General features: G+C 40.6%; 2 protein-coding genes across 2 annotated transcripts; both read right to left on the reverse strand.

Annotated features, from left to right (window-relative positions):
* Positions 1-583: 583 nt before the first annotated feature.
* slc12a1 (solute carrier family 12 member 1) lies at positions 584-11,473 on the reverse strand. Its single transcript, XM_068313945.1, has 26 exons — positions 11,075-11,473; positions 10,291-10,431; positions 10,037-10,112; positions 9,453-9,548; positions 9,044-9,183; positions 8,838-8,948; positions 8,484-8,595; positions 8,230-8,357; positions 7,981-8,065; positions 7,675-7,832; positions 7,483-7,590; positions 7,251-7,374; positions 7,059-7,160; positions 6,616-6,771; positions 6,424-6,523; positions 5,575-5,686; positions 5,231-5,371; positions 4,624-4,730; positions 4,438-4,520; positions 3,788-3,913; positions 2,959-3,087; positions 2,376-2,487; positions 2,117-2,203; positions 1,841-1,970; positions 1,679-1,746; positions 584-1,582 (listed from the first exon to the last, which is right to left on the reverse strand). The coding sequence occupies exons 1-26, from the start codon at positions 11,330-11,332 to the stop codon at positions 1,447-1,449; spliced, it is 3,126 nt and encodes a 1,041-aa protein (XP_068170046.1). The 5' UTR covers positions 11,333-11,473; the 3' UTR covers positions 584-1,446.
* Positions 11,474-17,940: 6,467 nt separating this feature from the next.
* On the reverse strand, positions 17,941-23,003 carry ctxn2 (cortexin 2). Its single transcript, XM_068316353.1, has 4 exons — positions 22,944-23,003; positions 19,192-19,305; positions 18,862-19,073; positions 17,941-18,335 (listed from the first exon to the last, which is right to left on the reverse strand). The coding sequence occupies exon 4, from the start codon at positions 18,264-18,266 to the stop codon at positions 18,021-18,023; it is 246 nt and encodes an 81-aa protein (XP_068172454.1). The 5' UTR covers positions 18,267-18,335; positions 18,862-19,073; positions 19,192-19,305; positions 22,944-23,003; the 3' UTR covers positions 17,941-18,020.
* Positions 23,004-23,026: the final 23 nt, after the last annotated feature.

The following is a 23,026-nucleotide window of genomic DNA, read 5'->3' on the forward strand; positions in this document are numbered from 1 at the left end:
GGAGAGAACCTTTTGCTGCTCGGACCTGCTGCTGTTTTTGTATACTGCACAGCCAAACAACAGCTTCTGGCACTGTTCCCGTGGAATCTTACCTCTCTCACCCCATTTGACCTGCAGTGTGCTCTTATTCTTTCATCCAGAGAGACATGCCCAGGCAATGCATTCACCACCAACAGCATGTACTGTTGTGAATGTGCAAAAGGATAGGCCTTACTTAGTTTCCTCAAATTTTTTGTCCATTGAAACTTTAACTTTAGGTTAATTATTAAGCCATTTCTCTAAAATCAGGATGATGACATCGACAGTCACATTCAGTATCAATTTTGTATATTTGCTTGTTCTCCAACCTGAAAGACCTTTGATGAATATTTGTCTTATACAAATAGAGAGCCTATGTGTCCTATATGTTTATTTGACTAGCTATTAGAATGTACTGTATACGAGTGCATTTAAAAACCTAAGTTGTAAAGAGATTATCAAATGCGAAGAAAATGTAAATAATATACTGTAATTAAGAAAATAACTGATGACAGAGACAAGAATATGAAATTTAAAAATTTATTAAGTCTTTATTGCAGGTAATTACAATTAAATATTTAAATAGGAAGACTGGCAATACACTAAAATGTACAGAATAATGAGCTTTACAGTGTTGTGTTTCACAAAATTTTCCATGAACAAAAAGCTTAATTTGATAATTACATAGCAAATATTTAGACAGAATATATCAAATAATGGTGGTTTTCTTTTACCTGGTGAGCTATAAGGGTGTCTTAAAAAAATAAATCAAACATTTGCTAGAACACCTTAAAATAATGGATGCTGTTAATCATTTATGGGAGATTATTTTGTTTGGAAAATATTGACATTGTGAATTCAGATATCTACTATGTACATTTATTTTACAAACCCAGGGAATTCGGATGTGCTTTAACTTTGCTCAAACTCCAAATGATTTGCTTTTCGCACCATTTTATCTTTGCTTGTTCATTGTTGCAACAAGCTCCAACTAACATTACTCCTAAATTCACATTCAGACTATCTGGTATAAGAAAATATGGTGCCAATGCAGCATGGTAGTGAAATGCTTTCACTGGCGATCATACAGTCTCAAACAATGTGAGGTTTCGTCACTGGAAAGCTGACTTCAAGTGTTATGCGGCAAAAGCTATCAGGAAACAGCACATACCCAAAAAAGTTATAAAAGCAGGTTGATGATCAATTATTTACGACTAACTGTGACTTAAGATTTGTTATTTCTGCAACTTTTTTAGGTGTTTTTATTCCTCTTGGAGTATGAATGACCTAATGAGATCTTAACCAAACAATGCTTATGTTACATTGTGAAGATGGTCCGGAAGACTAAATAACAGTATCCAATGTTCTTGAGTGCTTTATGAACTTGGTCCATCATTATCGTACTTTCATAGTTTGTCTCTGGGGTGTTCAAGAGTAGAAGGTAAGCACACTCTTGTGGTTGCCTCTTATGAGCACGGTGGGGGGAAGGTCTTTGGTCAGAATGTCTAGCCAGGCCATGTAGAGGAAGTCAGACACGGATTCCTTACGAGCAATAGGCAAACTCCTGCAGGGTGTAAACATTCAGAAAATGATTCCTCTGAAACTGGATCAAACATGTTATTCTGACATAAAAAAAATTAAATAAAATTGTTGAGCTTACACAATGATCAGGTTGGCTGATTTGGAGTTTTCCTGAAGGACCTCATTCAGTCGTACTTGGAGGTTAGTCTGTAGAAGAGTGGTAGTTACTTGTCAAACACTGATATCATCAAACACACCACTGCCCACACCAGGCATGTATTCAAAATCTTGTCACTTTTACCTTGTCCTCAAAAGTGCTCAGCTCTTCGTCGCTGATTTTCCAGGGTTGTTGTCGAATGGCTTCGACCTGAGCAGAGTCTTTAGACTCATGCAGACGGAAGGGCTCGATCATGTCGTCTAACTTCTTCATGCTGGAGGAGAGCAGGCGGAATGATGAGCTCAACATGGAACATAATCAACTTTTCTTACTCACATTCTGTGCAGCTACTTTAATGTGATGCTATATTCCTATTAATGTTGAACCATCTGCTGTAACTGAAGGATAAAATGCCTTTACCTGTCAGAGCGGGGTGGGACATGAATATTATCGATGACGTTGATGTCAGAGCATTTGATTCTGAATTTCTGCAACAGAGACTTCATCCTTGGGAGAAAAAAAAAAGATTATACACTGATTAACTTTCATGTAAATGTTAGTCATTATTTTCAGTTAATGCTAAATAACCTCCCGTGAAGTGATTAGTTTGCCCAATCTAACTTCCAACCATTAAGCTGTAATTGCTCTTGGAATACACTTTTTTTTTTTTCGAACTCACTCCTGTTTATCCAGCTCAGTGCGTCCGGGCTGCCCAGCGATGAAGATTCTTAATTTACTGTCTTTCCACTTCTTCCTGGTAGTGAGGATGTGGGGAAGTAGCAGCGTAAGACCTGACAAAAGGAATGTAGTTCATTTTTACATCAGGGACTCCAAATACAGGGACAGAGTGTTGGCTTTTCAGATTTGTCTGAGAGTTCTGTCATGAAAAGTTTTGGGGGAATTTAAGGAAATTCAAGAAAAAAGCTCTGGCTTTTTTGAGGTCTTAAACAGCAGAAGGAGTGAGGATTATATCTCTTATTAGTTTGATACACAGGTCATGATCTTTGTTTGGCTTTTCTGTCGGTAGAGTATTTGTATTTGTATTGTCAATAAAAGTTTTTATGATTTGATAGAAGTCATCCTTTTAAAATTATCTTTCTGTGTACATTAGGATCATATTTTTTTTATTTTATTTCATCGTACAGGTGTTTGTTTTTTATCCCACATTTGCCTGCATTTGCATCAAAGTGAGGAGATGTATCCCTGTGCATGCATCTCTTAAAATCCATAGGAAAAGGCAGCCTGGGGGAGCAGCCACCTACCTCCATCATCAAACAGCCACCACACATCAATGGTGCCTTTGGGCTGTTTCTTCTTAAACTGAGCACTGGCCTCCAACAGCTTCTCGTTCATCTTGGCGATATGTGGGGGTGGAGGGCCGCACACTGACACTGAGAAAGAAAGACAGAAAGAAAAGGATACAAGAATTGAAAATTGGATGAAACAGCATAGAAACAAAGGAGTGAATGTAATTCACTCAGTGAATGTGCAGAATCAGTTGGATGAACAAAAAAACTAGTGCAAATAATCATTAACAGCTGACTCTACATCAGCAGGAGGAGCCATCTTTCTAGTTTAATGTTCCAATAAGTAGGATCCAGATTGCATACTAATGACCATCACAGTCCTGCAAAGATGCAGCTCAGTGGTAGCGTGTGTGTGTGTGTGTGTGTGTGTGTGTGTGTGTGTGTGTGTGTGTGTGTGTGTGTGTGTGTGTGTGTGTGTGTGTGTGTGTGTGTGTGTGTGTGTGTGTGTGTGTGTGTGTGTGTGTGTGTGTGTGTGTGAGAGAGAGAGAGAGAGAGAGAGCGAGAGATCTGAGACAGATTAGAGCGAGAGGATGCAAGCACCCTCTGCTGTCTGGGTTGAAGTGCTACTCTTAAGAGATGCTCTTCAACCTGGAAGAAAAGCGACCACATTATTGGATTACACCCTCACAGGCATCTCAAGTGGGGGCGCATGATTCCATTTTATCTCGATGGGAAGGTGGTTTCAAGAAAGGTCTGTCATTCACTTTCATTTGTTAAATGTATGTCATCACAGTGAAAATATGACTATGGAGGAGAGTGAGATATATGAGATATATAGGCATACCTCTGGTTGTGAGCACTTGCTGAGAAGACTTCCTGTTCTTCCTGAACAATCCTCTGGCCTTCCCTCCATTCGACATCATGTCATTGTCCAGCGCCTCTTCCTCCTTTGCTGCCTTTATCATCTCTTCTAAAAGACAGAATCCGGTTTCCAGTACATATTAAACATTTTATGACCGTGAATCTGATTTTGACAAGAGCTCAACAGGTGCAGCTGTAAACAAGTCTTATCTGTTAGTGCTCTGACCTACAAAAACACTTGGTAATCTACAGAACAAAGTGTCCTGGCATATCAGTGTCATTTTATTGTATGCTGTCACTTGGTCTGAGAGCAACGGTAGTGAAGATTTTCTTTTAAAATTTACTTTTATTATCATGTTGGTAGTTCAGTCCAGACAACTACTACTTTATTCCCTTCAAGCTGCTGTTTTAGGGCTGTTTATTTGTTATTTGCACAGCTTGCTTGAAAAATAATTAATATTAATTACTGTTGTTGTGAGGCTGCAAAACTTCCTGGTCCTTGAAGTAGTTCCCCAGTCTAATAGGGGATAATTTATGTTCACTAGTTTTATATCTGATGGGAATGGAACAAACTAAACAGATCAAGTCTGGTAAATTTGGGAATTTAAAACACATTGTCGGTTTCACACTGACCTTCTGCCTCAACTAAGTGTGACACATCAAGCCCCTCATCCATCCTCAGAATCACTGTTCCATACTCAAAGTCAAATGCATCACTGTGGGAAAAAAAGTAGACAATAAACACTGGGGTCCAACACAAATGTCTCTTATCAAAGTTTATTTAAATGTATTATTCCTGTGCTTATTTGAGCGACTTACTGCAGCATTCCCACATAATTCTGCACTGCCTCTGTGCTTGCAGTCCTCCAATTCTTCTTGAAGCCTATCATGAATGTGTTTGGCTTCATACGGCCCAGACCAGAGGCCTGTGCAGAAAGACATGATGCTCACAGCAGAGACACAACTCAACATCGGTTACCTAGAGCAACACAGTTACCGTGTTTCCCTACGCTTGTCAAAATTAACTAAAAAAAAAAAGAATGTATTTAAAAATGTCCTCAACAAGAAGTCAGTGAAGCTGCCGTTACTGCCAGAAATTATGAAGAGATCCCTCAGCAGACCTCTCACTGTCTGCAGGGCCTAATCCAATGCAGTGTTAATCAATTATAGCTTTTAATCAGCTGTGTCGTTTGAAGTAACCAATCCTGACAATGAACCGGGGCCTTATCTCCCAAGTGTGATAGTAGGAGTCATAAGACTGTTTTTCTGCTCCTTTTAACTCTCTCCTCTTCTTTCGTCTGTGCTTCAGTCTCTGCTCTGAAGCTTACAACAAGTCCTGGCTATAAATCTGACATCCAACCCATTTCGATCATGTTTAAACCTGCATTCTTCTATTTTCAGCTTGAAGAAATGTGTTGACACAGACCTGCAGCTGGGCGAGGACCCCTTCCCTGAAGTCATCGCAGGCCACAGCAGTGTAGAAGGCCTTACGTTTGGTCTTCCTAAGCCAGCTTTGGTTTTTCTCCATTCCAGCATTCATTTCTTCCAGGGCTTCTGATCTTGGGCCCTGAAGAGAACGTTAACAGGTCAGTCAGTGACTTTGGTGATCCCACCTATACCTGTTTTCATTCTCAAAGAATACCCAAAAAAATCGAAGCTTCAGTCCCAGGCACCGTGATAGAAACTTTTTCTTGGCTTAATTCTATTAAATTTTGGCTGTGGCTTCCGGAATCTCCTTAATTTGGTGTTTTAATTTAGGTGTAACCTCACCTCAAAGATTTCAGAGGTGAGACAGAGTCCGTAGTTCTTGGTGAAGGAGTGAGCCAGGTCTAGGAGGGCTGGTCTGCTTCGGGGTGAACCAGTCAGCGCCAAGATTTGAGGTCTGACACACAAAAGGGAAAATGTTATGTATGCATCTTATGTATTCACTATCAGTCAAAAGTTTAGGCACACCTTCTCATTCGATGCTTTTTTTTCTTCTTTAGTAAAAACAGTCCATCATTGCTTAAAGAACTGAAGGTCAGGGTGTTTAGAGAATTGCGAAGGTTGCAAGTGCAATCAAAAAAACCTCCAGACACATCTCTGCATTAACTGTTCAGAGGAGACTGAATGAATCAGACCTTTATGGTTAAATAGCTGCTGGAAAAAAACACTACTAAGGAAAAGCAACACGCAGAAGAGAAGTCTTTGGGCCAATAAACAGAAGAAATGGACATCAGACCAGTGGAACTCTGTGCTTTGGTCTGAGGAGTCCAAATTTAAGATCTTTGGTTCCACCCATTGCGTCTTTGTGCAACACAGAAAAGCTGAACGGGTGGTGTCTACATGTAGGGCTCCCTCCGTGAAGCAAGAAGGAGAGTGATGAGGTGCTGTGTCACATGACCTAGCCTCCAGAGTTACCTGACCTAAACCTCATCAAGATGGTTTGGAGCGAGCTAGACCATAGACCTCGTATTCAACACCTCTGGGAACTTTTTCAAGACTGTTGCAAAACCATTTAAGGCAACGACCTCATGAAGCTCAGTGTGTGTGTATGTGTGTGTGTGTGTGTGTGTGTGTGTGTGTGTGTGTGTGTGTGTGTGTGTGTGTGTGTTTATTTTAATTATAACACACTTTTACCTAAAGTTCTTGACGTGATCCTCCACCCCGGACAGAGACAGAGCGTTGCTGATTGCACTCACAAACGTTACCGCCTGCGTAGACGAACCCCAGTTCACTTCTGCAGAGTCAGTCAAGAGTCCGTACTGGTTAGTTCCGTCACACAAGCGTCACGCATGTACTTCCACATAGGTAGACCAACAAACAGCTCACCTGGCTTCTTCACAGTGACGTAAATGTAGAGGAGAATTTCAATGGCGTACGTGAGCAGAGCAGCCCACCAGTTGATGACAAACATGACGGCACAGCAGAGCAACGCACCCAACAGGGACAGCCACATGTTGTAGTATTTATATGCCGGTCTCCAACCTGAGAAGTACACGAGAGGAGAACGCTCTCTGAAAATTAAATAAAATCATTTACAGATACAATTTGGTATATGTTTAATAGAAAACTTCTTAAGACACTGATATATTTAATGGTTTACCTCACAGAAATCTTTCATGTAAATATATACTAATTCAACAAATTTTAAAACAACAATCTAAAACAGCATTTTGGAGCGAGGCTGGGGCAAGGCTCAACATTTTGTGAAGCACATAATTGGATAAACATTGTCAAAATATGGGTTCAGGAACTCCTCTGCAGCCACCCACCTGGAGACTTGGCGTAAGATGCATGGAAGCATGAGAAATTGATGAGAGCATAGGAAGCCAAGAAGAAGTTTGAGATGATGGGAGCGATGGTGTTGAGATTACCTACAGACACACAACAACAAGACTCATTTAGAGTTCTGCTCAGATTCAGCCTGTGTGAATCCACGAATCTTTGAGATAATTTGAACTCACCAATGAGAATGAAGCCCACAGAAATAAAGAACGTAAGGACATAGCCGCGGATTGGCTCGTTGTTCTTGCCGTGTCCTTTGGCAAAGAAGTGCAGGATCTTGTAGATGTTGTCTTTACAGAGTGCCTGAGGAGAGGCAGTGTTAGCTAAGTCATCTAAATGTAGAAGAGGTCCACTTACTTTAAGATGAAACCCATTATTGTCACGAAAATCTAGTTGTGCTATGTTACACACCTGGAAGACTTTGGGAGCACTGACGAGTGATGCCAGAGCTGATGACAGGGTTGCCGAGAATGTCCCAGCAACGATGAGGTAACCGTACCCGGATACCAAAGTCATCACCTGAACCAGAACGAGGAAAGGATGGCGTCAAAGGTAAAAGAAGTTTTATTTTCTATGCAGCTTAGACATTGAAAGGCCATATACCTGATTGTTGTTGACTGAGCCATATTCACATTTCTCTACTGCACACGAGGAGAAATCGTAGCCAAGCTCACAGGCAGCTGCTGCTGGACCTGTACATGATGCTGTACCATTAATAATGTCAGTTATATTTCCAGTGGCGTCACGGACCATAGTAGCAGCTGGAGAGTTAAGAGAGAAAAATATAAGCATAAATTACTGAATCAACGGTGTGTATGTGCATAAGTATGAATTATTATCCTAGGAGTATGTTAGAATATTTAAAAAAAAGTTGTTTTGGAGTTTATTTTCAATGATGACTGTACTTACAAACGCAGACGGCCACAGCTAGGTAGGTGACACCCGTTATCAAGATGGCCAACAAAGTACCTTTAGGTATGGCTGACTGGGGATCCTGGAAATCAACACATGAGTGTGTGTGTGTGTTTGAATGTGTCACATTTAAACCATAAAACAGCTGATAGTAAAAGTATTTATTCATGTAAATTTTTACATTAAGTTGTAAACAACGTCATTGTAGCTGCAGATTCCTATTTTACGATATATTAAAGTAGTTACCTTCAAGTCACCCGAAATATTAGCTCCAGCCAGGATCCCGGTCGCGGCAGGGAAGAAGATTGCGAACACTGAAAAAAATGACTCCCCTTTTCGAAAATCCGGAGGAAAATTCTCTAAGAAGATTTTTCCTGAAGGCGTGAGAGTGGGATGTTAAATATCAAGAAGGAAAGAGAAAGAAAATGAAGTGAAAGATGCTCAGAGTCAAGACATTGAGTTCAAATTTGATTCGGATATTTTTGGAGAGACCGTCTTACCATTATAATTAAAGAAACCTTTGGATTTTTTCTCTTCGGTTGCAGGAATGACAGTTCCTACAAAAACATTCACTATGGCCACCAGCAAGATGATGAGCAGAACAATCTGTGCCTGCGAGGACAAATGAATTCATTACAGTTATGGTTGGAAGTTTTACATCATTCCCTGACACCATCAAACAATTATAACAATAATAATAATAATAATAATAATAATAATAATAATAATAATAATAATAATAATAATAATAATAATAATAATAATAATAATAATAATAATAATAATAACAACAAATACAAATAAAATAATAATAATGATAATATTTTAAAAAATAAATAAAAATAATCCCTTACCTTGGCTTCCCATTCCATTCCAGCAACAGATATGGCCAAAAGCAACACCACTGTGATGCATCCGATGATTCTAATGTCATTTATCTCATCTACCATGATTGCATTCTCCTCCTGAACACAACACAACAGACATACAGTGTAGGTTAATGCATAATAATAGATCTTAGAGTGATATATCTCCACCTGATCTTTGTAAAGTCGCGCACCTTTAGCAACTCCACTACTGTCTCAGCAAATCCCACAACATACATGGCTACAGCCACTGCATTGGCAAAGGCAAAAATTAGACCGATGGATCCGCCAAATTCCGGCCCCAGACTACGAGATATCAAGTAGTATGCTCCTCCTGAAACGACAAGTCACAAACATGGAAGTTATGCTGTGTGACAGGGTAGAGACTCCTAGATGTGACACTCAGGTGAAGCATTGACCACAACGGTCTTCTACAAGACGTGATATCTGGGTCGTTTTATTCTCTCAGTGATAGATTTTATGTCAGGATGAGTTTGCGTTATCTAGTTCATAAATGTTTAAACTGTTGGCGCTCACTCGGGATGTCATAAGTTAAAGGCTTGCATGGGCTGAGTGGTTGAACTACTTTGGAAGTGTTCTTACCTCCTCTGACCACGCCGTTTGTGCAGATGGCAGACATGGAGAGGCCAGTGATGGTGGTGACCACACAGCTGAGAAGAATAACCACAATCCCCAGACCTGCAATGGACACATTTACTGCTCAGGCATAGCATTAAGGTGATCAGTCCTAAGTAATTCTGATGTAAACTAGCCGTCTACTGAACCTGCCGTCAACACCGCCTGCAGCTTTTTCTGCTTTTCAATATCATTCCAGCGCTCAAACAAAAGCTGCTGCCGATCGATTGGTTCTTAAGCAATGAACACACTCATGAAACTATTCACACAATTCCCTTCTTTTTCTCTGGCTCACACCCTCACACCCTCACACACACACACACACACACGTGCGCACACACACACATTGTGCTTTTAGAATTGCATCTTCAGCAAGTTTAGATCATTACAGGAGCTCACAGACCAGTTTGGTTGATTCAGCCTAATTTCAATCACTCGTTTTTATCGAGTAGACAATTATAGCTGTTTAATTGTTTCTAGTATCCCTCAGGCTGGAGATTCAGGATTCCCACGTGTCCTATGTGACCAGTGTGTAATCTTGTTTCACTCACCCCAGCCTGCCTGGCCAAAAATCCAGGACAGACGGATGAATAACATGACACCCCAGATGTTCAGCATGCATCTGACCTGGGGGAGACAGGGGGCATGCCATTAAATACAGCAGAAACATAGATGAAACATCCGAAACATCCGTCTCTGTATTGAAAAGGTATAAAAAGAGCACTAAAATACTTTCTTGTTTCTTGCTAAAAGCCCCTACTTGACCCCGCTCTATTCCGTAGACCCAGACCCCCCTCTAACTCACCAGGACACCCCTTATCCAGCCAAACTTTACTGCTCCTTTGTTGCTGTCCAGGGGAACGGCAGACTCCAGATCGTAAGAGGGGGTCCCGTTACTCCCCTCGCCATCGTCTTCCACGGTGTCTGGCACAGAGATGGTGCCATTCTGTCAGGATAATATAGAGGCAAATGTAAGGAAAAGGAGACATGAGCACAGAGTCCTGATGTGATAAAGGAACACCTTTCAGATGGGATACACTGAACATTTTTGGTAACAAAAATGTCCAAATTTGTTTAGCTTTAGTAAATCCTGTCCCTGTCCCTGTCTTGTTTGTAACAGTTTGGAGATCCTAATCCAGTTCAAGCTATAAAACCAAAATGACCTATAACCTCCTCTGTTTTGCAATAAAAGCAGTATAACAGCCTAATAAAAAGCACTTGAAAACAAGTATGTGTGTCAAGCATGTTGATGGTGGCTGTGTAGCAGAAAAAAACTTTTATTTTTGTTTCACAGTCTTAAAGGTGGAGTTTTATTGAGTAAACTGTGTATGTTGAAAGTCATTGTACTTGAATGCAATGTCTAAATTTGGTGTGTTGGAAACTGAATAAATGATCTAAATGACCAAAATGACCAAAAACAGCAGTTACAATTTGAATTTGGGACATGAGTAGAAAAAAAAGAAATATTTTCTGCAGATGGTGAAAGGACAGACACACTCAATAGGAGATGAAAACAGAGCAGACCACAGACTGCAGTCTGTGGATGATTGATATTTCTCAGCATGACCCACAGACATGCTCACACTCACCTTCTGAAACACTTCATGGAGCTCCTGCAGGGATGGCCGAACCGCCCGGTGACCACTCATGCTGCCTGGATTACGATAGAAGTCGATGTTGGGGAGTCGGTCCAGGGTGTCGTGACCGAAGGCACTGGCTACCGAGGGTCGTACCGTACGGTGTTCCCCATTGGAGACATCGGTGTCCTCATAGATAGGAGGCTGATCCAGAGTGGGATCGTACGCTGCGTTGACATGTTCTCCTCCGTTGGGCTTAAACCTCTCCATCAGGAATGCTAGTACGGCTTCTCAGATTTTAAGGATGAAATTGTAGAACAGTTCCTAAGTCTTCTGTCATCTAACAGTTTTTTAGAGCAGAGCTATAGAATCCTTGTTTACTGGTGTGTAGACCAAGTTAGGATTTGATTCATAGAGACTTCCTATGCTCCTCAGCACGTCTTGCTTGCTTGGTTTGTCTCAACTGGCCTACCTTTATACCCTTCATCCCAGGGTCATACACTGGCTTCAAGCTATTGGCTAATTCTCTGGATCAACCCTCAGAAAACTGACAGAGGGGTGTCAGATATGTCCTTGCTCCATCCTAGGGGACACAAAGGCATTGCTTAACGATTAACTAAGTCATAAACACCAAACGAGAGATAAAGGCGTTCATTGCCTGAGTTGCTTGAATTGATTACTAATATTATTGTCTGAAGTGCAAGGCAACAGCACATTGTGTTCTATGGCTGCAGTGTGGATAGTATTTCCTCAGACCTGTGGTCCCTTTGATGAATCATTGGGAAACTCTCCTAACTTGGAGGAAAACACATCTGCAAGTTTCAAGGTTACGGTGTCTTCACAGAATTGTGCGTCTGTGGTAAAAAGAAGTTCATTAAAAAAAAGATAATATGGGATTATGAAGAAATACACCTTCTATTGGATATAACCAAAAAAATTGTATCATAACAAGAGTATCTCATATATCTTAGAAAAATGATTTAATAATTGTCACCAATGATTCGCTTTGCCAGAAGGTTGTCAGAAGCACAGCAGAAATGTCGTATTCAGTGGATAAATGAGAGTTAATATAAGACTATGAATTACGGGAACATGCCAGAGGCAGTTCTCCATGGCCACATGACTTCTCAAGTGCCTTTAAAAGACCTCTTAACAGGTAAACTTCCTTATTACTTATGCACCATGGAGATTTATGCCCTGAGTGAAAGGTGAGGAAATGACTGGCATTCTGACCTTGGCGACATTTCAGGCTAGGAAAAATATTCCATCATGTGTCTTTAACTATAGATTGGAAGGAAGCAATCAATTGCACAATGTTTATCAGATTTGGTACACGGTGTTTCGAAGATTTTCCCCTAAAAGTAATACTGACTGAGTCATACTGAAGGAAATTTTCCACAAGGAATGTGAGAGTTGCTGCAATAAAACTCTCCTTTTCTGTCCTGCCTCTGTCTTAATAGTCTGCAACAGGTCATTCTAACTGATGTCCACTGACTGACAGAGTGCTCTTCTCTCATGCCACATTGTAGTTGTCTCAGTGCAGGTAGAAATCCTTTGGCTCTGCTGAATTTCTCAGTCTGGACCTGAGATGAAGGTGATTTCTTCTTTTGCATGCTCTGCATGCACAGAATATATATATATATGCTGAACACTATGGCACTTCCATCACAGCAGGATGCTCCAATTTGCATAAAGCAAGGGAACTTACTCTTTAATTAATGTCCAAAATGCCCGAAAGAAGCAGAAAAAAAATCCCTTTGTATTGTCTAAATAGCCTCGCTCCACTCACTGTAATGTTAAATAAGAGATTAAGTGTGGATATCAACAGACGGGATTTTGCGTACTTTATCTCTAAGCGTCACGGTAAATAAAGGAGATGATGAACCTAGTAGATATATAACACAGCCATCACAGGCATGCTAATTATATCTGCCAGTGAGACACAAAACCAACATCTGCAAGCAAATGTCTTCTGCGGTGCACTGGTGTTGTGGCGGGAGTGTCCCCTGCCCCCCGCCTCTCGCACGTAAATCGGCAACCCCCGTGACCCGCAAAAGCAGAAGAAGCAGATAAAAAGAATAAAGGAATGAAATGTTATTTATTATTAGTGCTGTCAGGCGATTAAAAAATTTATCTAATCTAATTAATCGCATTTTAATCGCATACCTGCTAAAGGCCCCCAAATAAAGAATTTGAATTCTAGGACATTACAAAATTGTAGTGCATGACTAATCAATAGAATGCACTAAGAAGAGAAGATCTGAAATCCACATTTTTATTGGTTAAGTGTGCTTCATAAATGAAATTCAAAAGAAAAAAGGACAAGCACATCAGCAAACCAATTAGGCCAGGTGCATTTCTCAAAAATACGAATACAGTTAAATAAAATAAAATTCAGAAATAAAATAAGGCTGAGTCTCAAATAGACACATAAGCAGACTCTCTATCAAAATGAATACTAAAGCTGACTCAATACAGCAATTCAAAATGAATAGTATAACATGCCTCTAAATAAGGCAACTAAATAGCAAGATGCCAACAGGCTTTTCCTTTAAAAGGGTAAGCTAACGTTCAACTCTATCCTTGACATGTTTTGTATTTAAATGATACGTTAGGCTGGAGCTGCTTCGGTGATATGAAAATTCTCTTTCACAAAAGGTACAAATAATAATAATAAAAATAATAATGGATTATATTTATATAACGCTTTTCTGGACACTCAGACGCTTTCCATCGGATCCATTATTCATTCACTCCTCCTTCATACTTGGTGATGGTAACTACGTGTGTAGCCACAGCTGCCCTGGGGCAGACTGACGGAGGCGTCTACAGTGCAGAATCACTGTGTTTTTGTTGATAGTCTCATCTTTGTTCTTTTTATAAAGAAACTTTCCGCCCAAAGGTCCGAGTGGGCTTGACTCACTCTCCTGTGTCGCGTCCATCTCTGTTGTCAGTCACTCTGCTTTTGACTAGTGGCACAGGTAGAAAGTGACGTCACTGCAGCCTACGGGTCCCTCAATGGGACAAATTTAAAATGCTTGCTCATTGACTTGCTACTCACGATTAATTGCGTTAATTTTTATAGTGTGTTAATTTGCAGCGTAATTAATTAATCTAATTAACGCGTTAAAGTGACAGCCCTACTTATTATATATGCTCTGTTCTTTAATGTTAATGTGAAAGATTCATGGAATCCATGTCTGTCTGCTGATCTCAGTAAATCTCACACAAGACGGGATGAGATTAAAAAAGAGAGATGTTATGAAAGCCATATCTTGGTAGTGGTGGGTTAATGGTTGCTCTGAGCTCTAATCCTGCAGAGGCAGAATCAAGTGATCCAAAAATAGAAGGAGGACGTGTAAAACATGACGAGCAACTTCATACAGTAAAAACCTGGAGATACTGTATGTTGCCCCCTCCTCGCTAACTGCCCCACAGCCTGGAGACAAGACAAAAGCACAGTGAAGTGGACTGGACTCTCCTAATTGGGATAATTCTCCTTCATGCTTACTCAACACAACATTTTTCTCATCCCGCTTTGTTTTCAATCATTTAGAGTGCTGTATTTTGAACATCATGACCAATTGCTGAATTGAGAAATGCATTTATTTCAATTTCAATTTTAAAAAGTCTCAACTTGCAAAAAACAAAGCTAGGATATCTGGATTTGAATGCAGTTTCAAGTTAATCAATAGTAAATAATTAAACGTAATAGGTTTGGAATTATTAATAATTGTTATAGAACCTTAATACATGTCATAATAGGTAATAATTGACCAGTTTGTGCAGACTTTTCAGTGTCTTTACGTCTTTAATCCAATTCAGTCTTAGCTCAGGTTTATAATTTGATAGAAGAGATAATTTAAGTTTTCAAGTTGGCTTCAGTTCATTTCAGAACATCTGGCAACCAGTGCAGGGATCTGAAGAGTGGAAATACATTTCTGCCCTCTGGGTAATATTTGCTGCAGCAGAAACTCTCCGGTAGAAAAGTCTACGTAGTGCTCACCAAAACGTAACATAAAGGCTAAATCCTAAAACGGAGCTTTTTTTCATTAAAATAAACAATACATCCACTACTTCTGACCTGAGAGCCTCAAGCTAATTTAAATTACATCAGTAATTCTAGCATTGATCTCATATATAGAGTGTTTACTGACAGCTTGGTATGAGAAAAGCTATTGTGTCTTCTCTTATCATAATACATCAAGGGCATACCATGGGGTCCGAAGATCAATAGCAATAAACCTGATGGTTGATAATCTGCAGAAGCTAAGGGTCGCTATTCAGCTGACTCATTGGTCCAGGATTTAACAGAGATCCTCAGGTTGTTTTAGCTGTTAATCAAGACATCATATCACGAGAATAATAGTGTCTTTATGATTTCTGCATCTTCAGAGAAAGGAAAAAATTAAAGATGCACCCCAGGCTTTTTTTTTTTAATTATTTGTTTGCTCTTGCATGAATATCCCTTAAATTCCTGTTTGAAAACATTTCCTTTTAATTCTTCCTCCAGTTTTTTTTGCAGGAAAGCTGAAGGGATTTTAAACAGGTTGTACCTTCAGATAGTAAAATACAACACAAAACAGAAGCATTTACAATATTTCATGGATTTATGACCCTTGTGACTAGTTGGAAGTCAAGTTTTTTTCCGAGGTCAGTGGGCTTATAGGCCGAAGAGGAAAAAGGACAATGTTCTTTATGGGGAAGTTCTGCTAAAAATAGATACCAGATAAGGATGTGACATTGGTGACAGAGACAATGGTGCAATAATGATTGCATTCCTGGTGAATGATGTGTGTTGAGGGAAGGTGTCCACGGTGTTCTGTTCTATGAATGTGAATTTACCACAGCAAGAAAGGACGGTCAGTTCTTCAGATCGAGACATGCCTTATCACCACAAGACCGTCAAAAGTGTATCGGTTTCTGCTACTGCAGGAGCTACTTTCTCTCTACACACACATCACAAGGCCCTTCAAAAATTTAATATTAACATTTTATCTTTTGATTCAAGTATCGCTCTAATATAGGGTTGCTCCCCCTTCTGGTTGTAACAGAGCTGTTGGTTAATTATTGGCAGAATTCAGCCTTTTTTATTCTCACCTTAGATAAGATGACAATCGTAAAGTTGATCTCGATAAATGCAAAAGTCGCCTGATGACACTTCCCACTGGAACCCCTCAAAAAGTACAACAAATGCATCATTATGACATACAAGAATGAAGAGGGAATTGGATGCATGTTATGGAGAAGATGGCTAATTTGAAAGTAATGAAAAATGAAATTGCCATAGAAAAAAATGTATGAAATCTATATATATTAAATAGAATAACTTCCTGTTAGAGATAAGCTACAGAATGACCACCATACCGAGATACATAAAACACCGTGTTTCCATGGAAACTATGCAAAAAGGTTGGTTAAAAATTTTTAAATACACAACTGAGTAATATGACTGATATGTATGAAAGGTTTGGTAAAAACACCCTATCAATGGTTACGTGTGGGTGACACTGACAATAACAATAAAAAAAACCTTTTCATTAAACAAGTTTCAAAGACAGCATTCAGAAACCCAAAGTAAACTTGGAGCACAACATTTTAAAGTGATGAAATTCTATTTATTTCACATCATTGAATCAAATCTATATCAGTGAGAAATCTCTACCACCAGCTGAAGAAGCAACAGGTCAGGAGATGCACTGTCTTCATGATATGCCACACACTTTAACAGGCACACACACGCACGCACGCACGCACACACACACACACACACACACAGACGCATACACACAAACAAGTGCTCTGATGTTTCTAGATGAAGGCACATAAACCCATTGAAGGTCACAGTAAGGCAGATTCACAGCACTAAGGAGAAACCATAGACCGTATAAATTAGCAAAGGGACGCTCAAGACTTTGATCAGTCTGCCGTTTTATACAATCTGTGTGTAGGACGGTTTTGTCTTCCTGTGTCTGCGTGGAAGAGAGTAGGTAAGACAGGGGTGAGGGTAGCTGAAAACAGGGGGGGGGGGAGATGCTCAGGTTCACACCCCTGTCATCCATGTGACTTTTTCCTTTTGTAGGCAGGTAGTGAATATTCATCATCACTAGAAAACTAGCAGCATGTGCAAGAACGTCCTTTGTCCAGTTTATAATCTTCATTTCCTTTAAAATCATTTGTCTCCATCGCATCATCTGTCCTCCATAAAGAAAGAAGTGGTGGTCCGCAAATTAATCATATTTGCAGACATACTTTCAAAAGTCAACAGCTGTGGGTTTTTTGTTTTTGTTTTTGTTTGACTCTGACATGTAATTGTGGCAACATACAACATCGGTCAGACAGCAGCAGTGCAAACTGTAGGAGTTCATTTTGCATCATTTATAAACAGTGTAATGTACATCATACTTTGATAAATAGTCTTTCGCTTCAGTCTATTCACACAGCAGAAGCAGCAGCAGAAGCGTTCCTTTGGATGGCCCAACAGACCAGATCTGGTGAATCCACTAGCATCGGGACCAGCTCGGCGTTTTACCCTGTTTCCTGCCAGAGGCCTCCTTGTGCAGAATGGCTCTGTTGTGCAGAGGTGTAACCACTCTGTGTTCCCATAACAAGTCTTGTCCCTGAGTCTTCAAACTATGTCTGAATAATCTCTCCGCATTTCCAACAATCATTCTCGACATTCAACTTGTAAGGTGTGGGTTAAAAAGGGGGTGGGGGGTTCAGACACATCCATGTGTACCGATGAGCTGGAATGCACAAACAGCATCTGCGTCGCACTCGCTCAAACGTACACACAACAACAGACGTGCAGTCACAGACTCTAGGGTAGCTCTGAATGCAATGGTTGTGCATGGCTGTGGCTTGGATGTCTTTACGTGTGTGTGTGTGTGTGTGTGTGTGTGTGTGTGTGCATTCAAGTTCTGTTTGTGAGGACATCTGTTGGATGTGTGTCCCTGTGTTAAGTAAGGGCGTACTCAAACGTCCCTTTCTCCAGCCCCTCGATGCCGTCGGCCCAGTTTGAGGAGGGCATGCTGCTGTAGGGGTCCAACAGGATCCTGAAACACCTCACTATCAGCAGCCCCAGGAACACCAGTAGCATCCCCACGAAGGCAAACGCCGTCTTCTGCTCCAGAGTCAGAGAGTGCGCCATCATGTCGTTTCCGTTCATGGCAGCAAGGGAGTGGTTGTAGTGGACGCTACACATGGTAAACCGACATCTAGGTGCCTCATCTCTCCTCTGATAGGGTCAGGCGTTTAAAAGCCTGCATGATACCTGGACAAGCGATTACACCACGACGACTTCGGGTTAGTGCTGCCTGGCAACCTATTTGATTATCATCACACTCTTTAACACATACGCCGCATAAGGCTGCGAGGAATGCAGCAGGTGCAGAAAATGGGAAAGAGTAGATGCAGGAGAGCAATGTAAATGTTTTGAAATGAGCTGACCATGAAACACGAGGGGTTACAGGGATCTAAAAATAGCCTCTTTTGAACGGGGTATCAAGGAGATGTCCAAACACTTCGATCTCTCTCTCTCTCTTTCTGCCCCCTCTGGGAATTTTTCAGAAAATTTACAAGAAGCAAACACAAGCATGAGAGTGAGGGGAGACTGCAGGAAAAATGGGTTCAGCCAATGTCAGGACTATAGTTCTTAAAGTCATGTTAGAATTAGAGTGTGTCGCAGTGCATAGCCAGCTTTTCCAAACACAGACAAAGTGGTGAGGAGCCAATAAGAGCATCTCATCACCACCAAGATGCAATATTATGCATGTATGTTGAGAACGGGGGCTCTCTACCTGTTGAGTGTGGGGCAATGCATTGTCAGACAGTCTGATTCGATGAGACGGGAAAGCAAAGGAAAGGTGACTGCTGCTGTCGTTCTCCTCCTCCCTGATTCTTACATATGAACACATGCAGCAGGTGGCCTGAGCGAGGGAGCGTACATACAGGACAGGACAGGGGGGGGGGATCAGCAGAGAGACAAGGGGAGGACACTGCACAACTACGCCTGGTGTGGAAGATGGAGAGGGGAGAGAGTCGGAGGGAGAGAGACTGCATCAACACATTTTTATAAAGGAAAAAAGGCAAGGCGATCTCACCATCATTATCGTTCCATCCTTACAGACCTGTTGCTGCTGTTTCCCTTGAACAACTCCTCATTTTTGGAGTCCCCAGACACAGATGCATTAATCCATCCGTCGCTGGTGGCATCCTGGACCTTTGCAGTGCTAACCTCACATCTAGAGGGGGGAAAAAAGCGAGAGATAAAGAGAGAAACGGAGAGGCGAGGAAGAAGCTATGTGATGTGCCTCAGAGATAGCGCTCCTCTCTCCTCATGCTGCCTGACTTGCTGCCTCCTACTCATTATCATTCTGTTTCTCTATCTCTCCCTCCAGGAGCACGCACGCTTGCTCCTGCTGCATGGCAACCACTTGTTAGTTTCACTCAGCTGCTCTGCTGCCTCACTCATTCACAACATCACCTCCCCACCATCACCTCCTGCCTCCCCGCCATCCTCCTCCAGCACCACAAACAACACCAACGCTACCGCCTCAGCATCACTAAGACGGATGCAGCAGCATCCTCTTCTTTCTCATCTCTTTTTATTCTCATTCCAGCTTATTTTGCTTTACTACAATGAAACGACTATACCAAAATATAATGGGAATAACACACAGCTCACACAGAAGGAGAAATGCTGCCTCTCACTGCCCAGTAAATGCTGCTGCAAAGGTATTTTTGGTTCAGCATCACATTATCTTCCAGAGCCTGGTTTTTGATGATGCATTTTTAATTGGTGCAGTTTTCTGTGGTCAAATGAAATTAGTCCCCTCCGCTCAAAGGCGTGAGAACGTGGATGTGGTGAAGGAGAAGTGGCTGCTGTTTAAATAGATTTTCCCTGTAATGAACGAACAGCAGCATTGCATAAAAAAACCCAAAAAACCAAACAAACAGCAGGTTATTAGAATGCCCACAACAGAATGCAGCAGCGGAGCGTTCGGCCATCTGTTTGGATGCAGTGCAAAGTGAGATCAGGAAAGTAGTTTCTGTCACGGTGGTGCAGTGACTCTGATGTGAGGATAAGGCATGACATGAGAGAGATGGTCATCACAGACCTGTTTGTCTTTAGTGGGAAGTAAGCAGCAGACAGATTTCCAGAGAGGGACATACCTCCTTCACATTTACCTGAACTCCAGATTTTAATATGTTTAGCTGCATCTTTTTAAACGTTGTGCTCTCTATTCCTGCTGCACTATACTTACCTGTATCTGGGTGCAAATCATGGTGCGGCTGTGATTTATTTATTTTTTGATGGCAGTCAGTTACCCGTATTCATTTTTATATCACCTTTACTTCAAGGGCATGGCTTTAAACAAGGTCACGTGACTCTGCACAGACAGAATGGAGAAGTGTTCGGGTCACAGCGTGTTAGAGTGCAGTGTGTTAGAGTTACAGACAATCAATTTCTTGCTGCACACAATCCTTTGAGAAAATATGAGCAGACTTTAAATGATTCAGATTGGAGCATTTATCACATCTGTCAGTCAGAATAAATGTGAGTGGTTGTGCACCACAATGGTTTTAGACCTGGAAGAAGAGTTGCTATGACGATGTGAAGCGGTTGCATTAAACAGTAGAATAAGAGTAATCGCCCGTAGGACAGAAGGATAAATATAGTTAGACTTTCATCTGGACCAGACAACGGGTCAGGAGTGGAACTGATAGCTGATGCGCTACATAATGCTGGGGTTTATGAACTGCACTGTTAATGATCTCCTCACCACACCTCGTGTGGCAATAAAGTCTGTGCAGGAGAGTCCAAAGAAAGACTGAGAGGGGGTGTGGTGATTAAAATACTCTGTAGGCGTCTCCATCCTTCAAAATAGTCACTGATGTTTTCCATACATTAATGTGGTTGAATACTCTGTCGACTAGCATGCAGGTTCGGGCTGGGTTTATGTTCCATTATAGAAATGAGTAATCCATTAATAGTTGAGATTAGATATGAGATTTTGTGATTGTATCTTTATTTTTTTTATTTTTGTAAAAATAAATATTTAGATGGACTGTAACAAATCACATCAAAAGACTCGCAAAAAAACCCAGCTGCAAATCTGGATGTTTTAAGCTTTTGTAAATTGTAGTTAAATAATCCCATTCCACTTGAAACTTGTATGGGAGGCTTAACGTTATCTAATTGATTTGTATTAACTGAGAATGACTGACCATTCTCTCCTTAAAAAATACAAATTAGGAGATCACACTTTTGAATTGTTAGAAAATTTGTGTAAAATTAATCTGTGGGGTGAATGATATGAAAACAATGAGCCATCAGGCCATTGAATCATTAGTGTATTGATCTGATTTTTAGTTTACAGGGTCTTATGTATTCTGTACACTGTTAAAGGTCACCTTCCCTGCTTTGTCACAGGTCAGTCTTATCCATCTTCAGAGTCAAAATTTGTTGCAACCTGTTCTTAACTGCACCCGACTTATCATTGATATCTGCTTCTGGATGAAGTGAAATGTATTTATTATCAGCTGTGAGGTTGTGACACTGACTTTGTGGCTACAACATGCAGAAACCAGAGCAGTCGAGTTACCATCCATTCCCATTTAGTAATTATGTAACTGACCAGTAGCCACTAAAAACAGAATGGAATGATTCCCAAATACTTTGAACCAAAATTTGAATTATCACATTCCAAAGACATTCTTTTAATGTTGACACTGATCAGTTTAATTATTTTTTGTATATTTTTTATGCTAATTCTGTGTTAGATGTATGCAGTGTAAAAAGTTGTGACAGGTAATGTTTATTGTTGTGTTACATCACCTTTCCTTTGAACAACACTCAGTAAGCATCTGCAAAGGTCAACACTAACTACAGAAGTTATGAAATGGGAATTCTGTCCTATTTTTACTTGATAAGAGCGTTGATAAACAGCTTGATGTTGCTCCTGTATTTAGTGTTTCCTAATGCATGACACATTAAAATGATGGACTGGTCTGGACAACGGGTCACTTTAAATTGTTTTATTCCAAAGCTGCAGAGGTGTGCAGCAGGAAGGGCATAAAAAACGTTGCCAAACAAATAGTATGAGTGTTCATCAAAGAAGGGATAATCCAAAAGGAAGTTTTTAGATTAAGATGCCATGTCAACATAACTCATCAAATATCAGACTAAGTGAACAGTTTGCTCTGATATCAGATATCATGTGGCCTTTTTGGCTTTCCTGTTGGTGCGTCATCTGCTGTGTATCATTCTACTTTTATTGACATCTCTACCAATGTCTGAGCAGGGAAAGAATGCACAATTTATTTAAGTGCATGGGGACATCCATGAACAATCGAGATGGCCGACAATTTGTGTCCGGTTGAAAGTTAGTGAAAGCAACAAAGACTATAGACTTTAACAAATCTCTGTCACATATTGCCTGTTATTTCATATTGTTTTAAATTATTTCTTGATCATTAAATCATTGAAACTTGATTTTATTTCTGGAAGAGGGATCTGCATTGATAATTGAGAATTGATAAATAGATTCTGTACAAATGTAAAAGTAATGAGTAGAATAAAATAGTTCATCCAGTGAAGAAAAAGTGCATTAACCAATAGATTCAAGAATGAGAAATTGCTTTGGATCATTCTGCACTGTAACTTTAGCTTTTTTGCAGAGAATTCAAAGACTGGCTGAGTGCAGTGGCTCAAATGATCAGTATTTGTCGTGTGTATCGATTACACTGCTATGGGTGTCTCTACTTCAATGAAACAATCTGTTAACATGAGATTATTTATATCGTATTTGCATTTTTTTTCTCCACTTCCAACAAGTTCCTTTATCTATTTTACAACACTCAACTGTACACCACTCACCCAGGCTGCCTGGCAACATGGCAGATGTCTCGTTGGAAGTGCACGTCTGAATCCTGCTGTACACTCTCCAGGACGGTAGGGGA

Source organism: Antennarius striatus, chromosome 1 (genome assembly GCF_040054535.1).
Source record: "Antennarius striatus isolate MH-2024 chromosome 1, ASM4005453v1, whole genome shotgun sequence".
In the NCBI taxonomy this organism is placed as follows: domain Eukaryota; kingdom Metazoa; phylum Chordata; class Actinopteri; order Lophiiformes; family Antennariidae; genus Antennarius; species Antennarius striatus.

What these genes read in the sequence shown, in the direction of transcription:
- slc12a1 (XM_068313945.1), bottom strand. Translation starts at nt 11,332, where the DNA reads ATGGAGAGGTTTAAGCCCAACGGAGGAGAACATGTCAACGCAGCGTAC. An exon ending in AGCTGTGGCCGTCTGCGTTT is followed by an intron (nt 7,833 to 7,980) that starts GTAAGTACAGTC and finishes TTAACTCTCCAG; the next exon opens with CTGCTACTATGGTCCGTGAC. An exon ending in TGAGCACTTTTGAGGACAAG is followed by an intron (nt 1,747 to 1,840) that starts GTAAAAGTGACA and finishes ACTCTTCTACAG; the next exon opens with ACTAACCTCCAAGTACGACT.
- ctxn2 (XM_068316353.1), bottom strand. Translation starts at nt 18,266, where the DNA reads ATGTGTAGCGTCCACTACAACCACTCCCTTGCTGCCATGAACGGAAAC.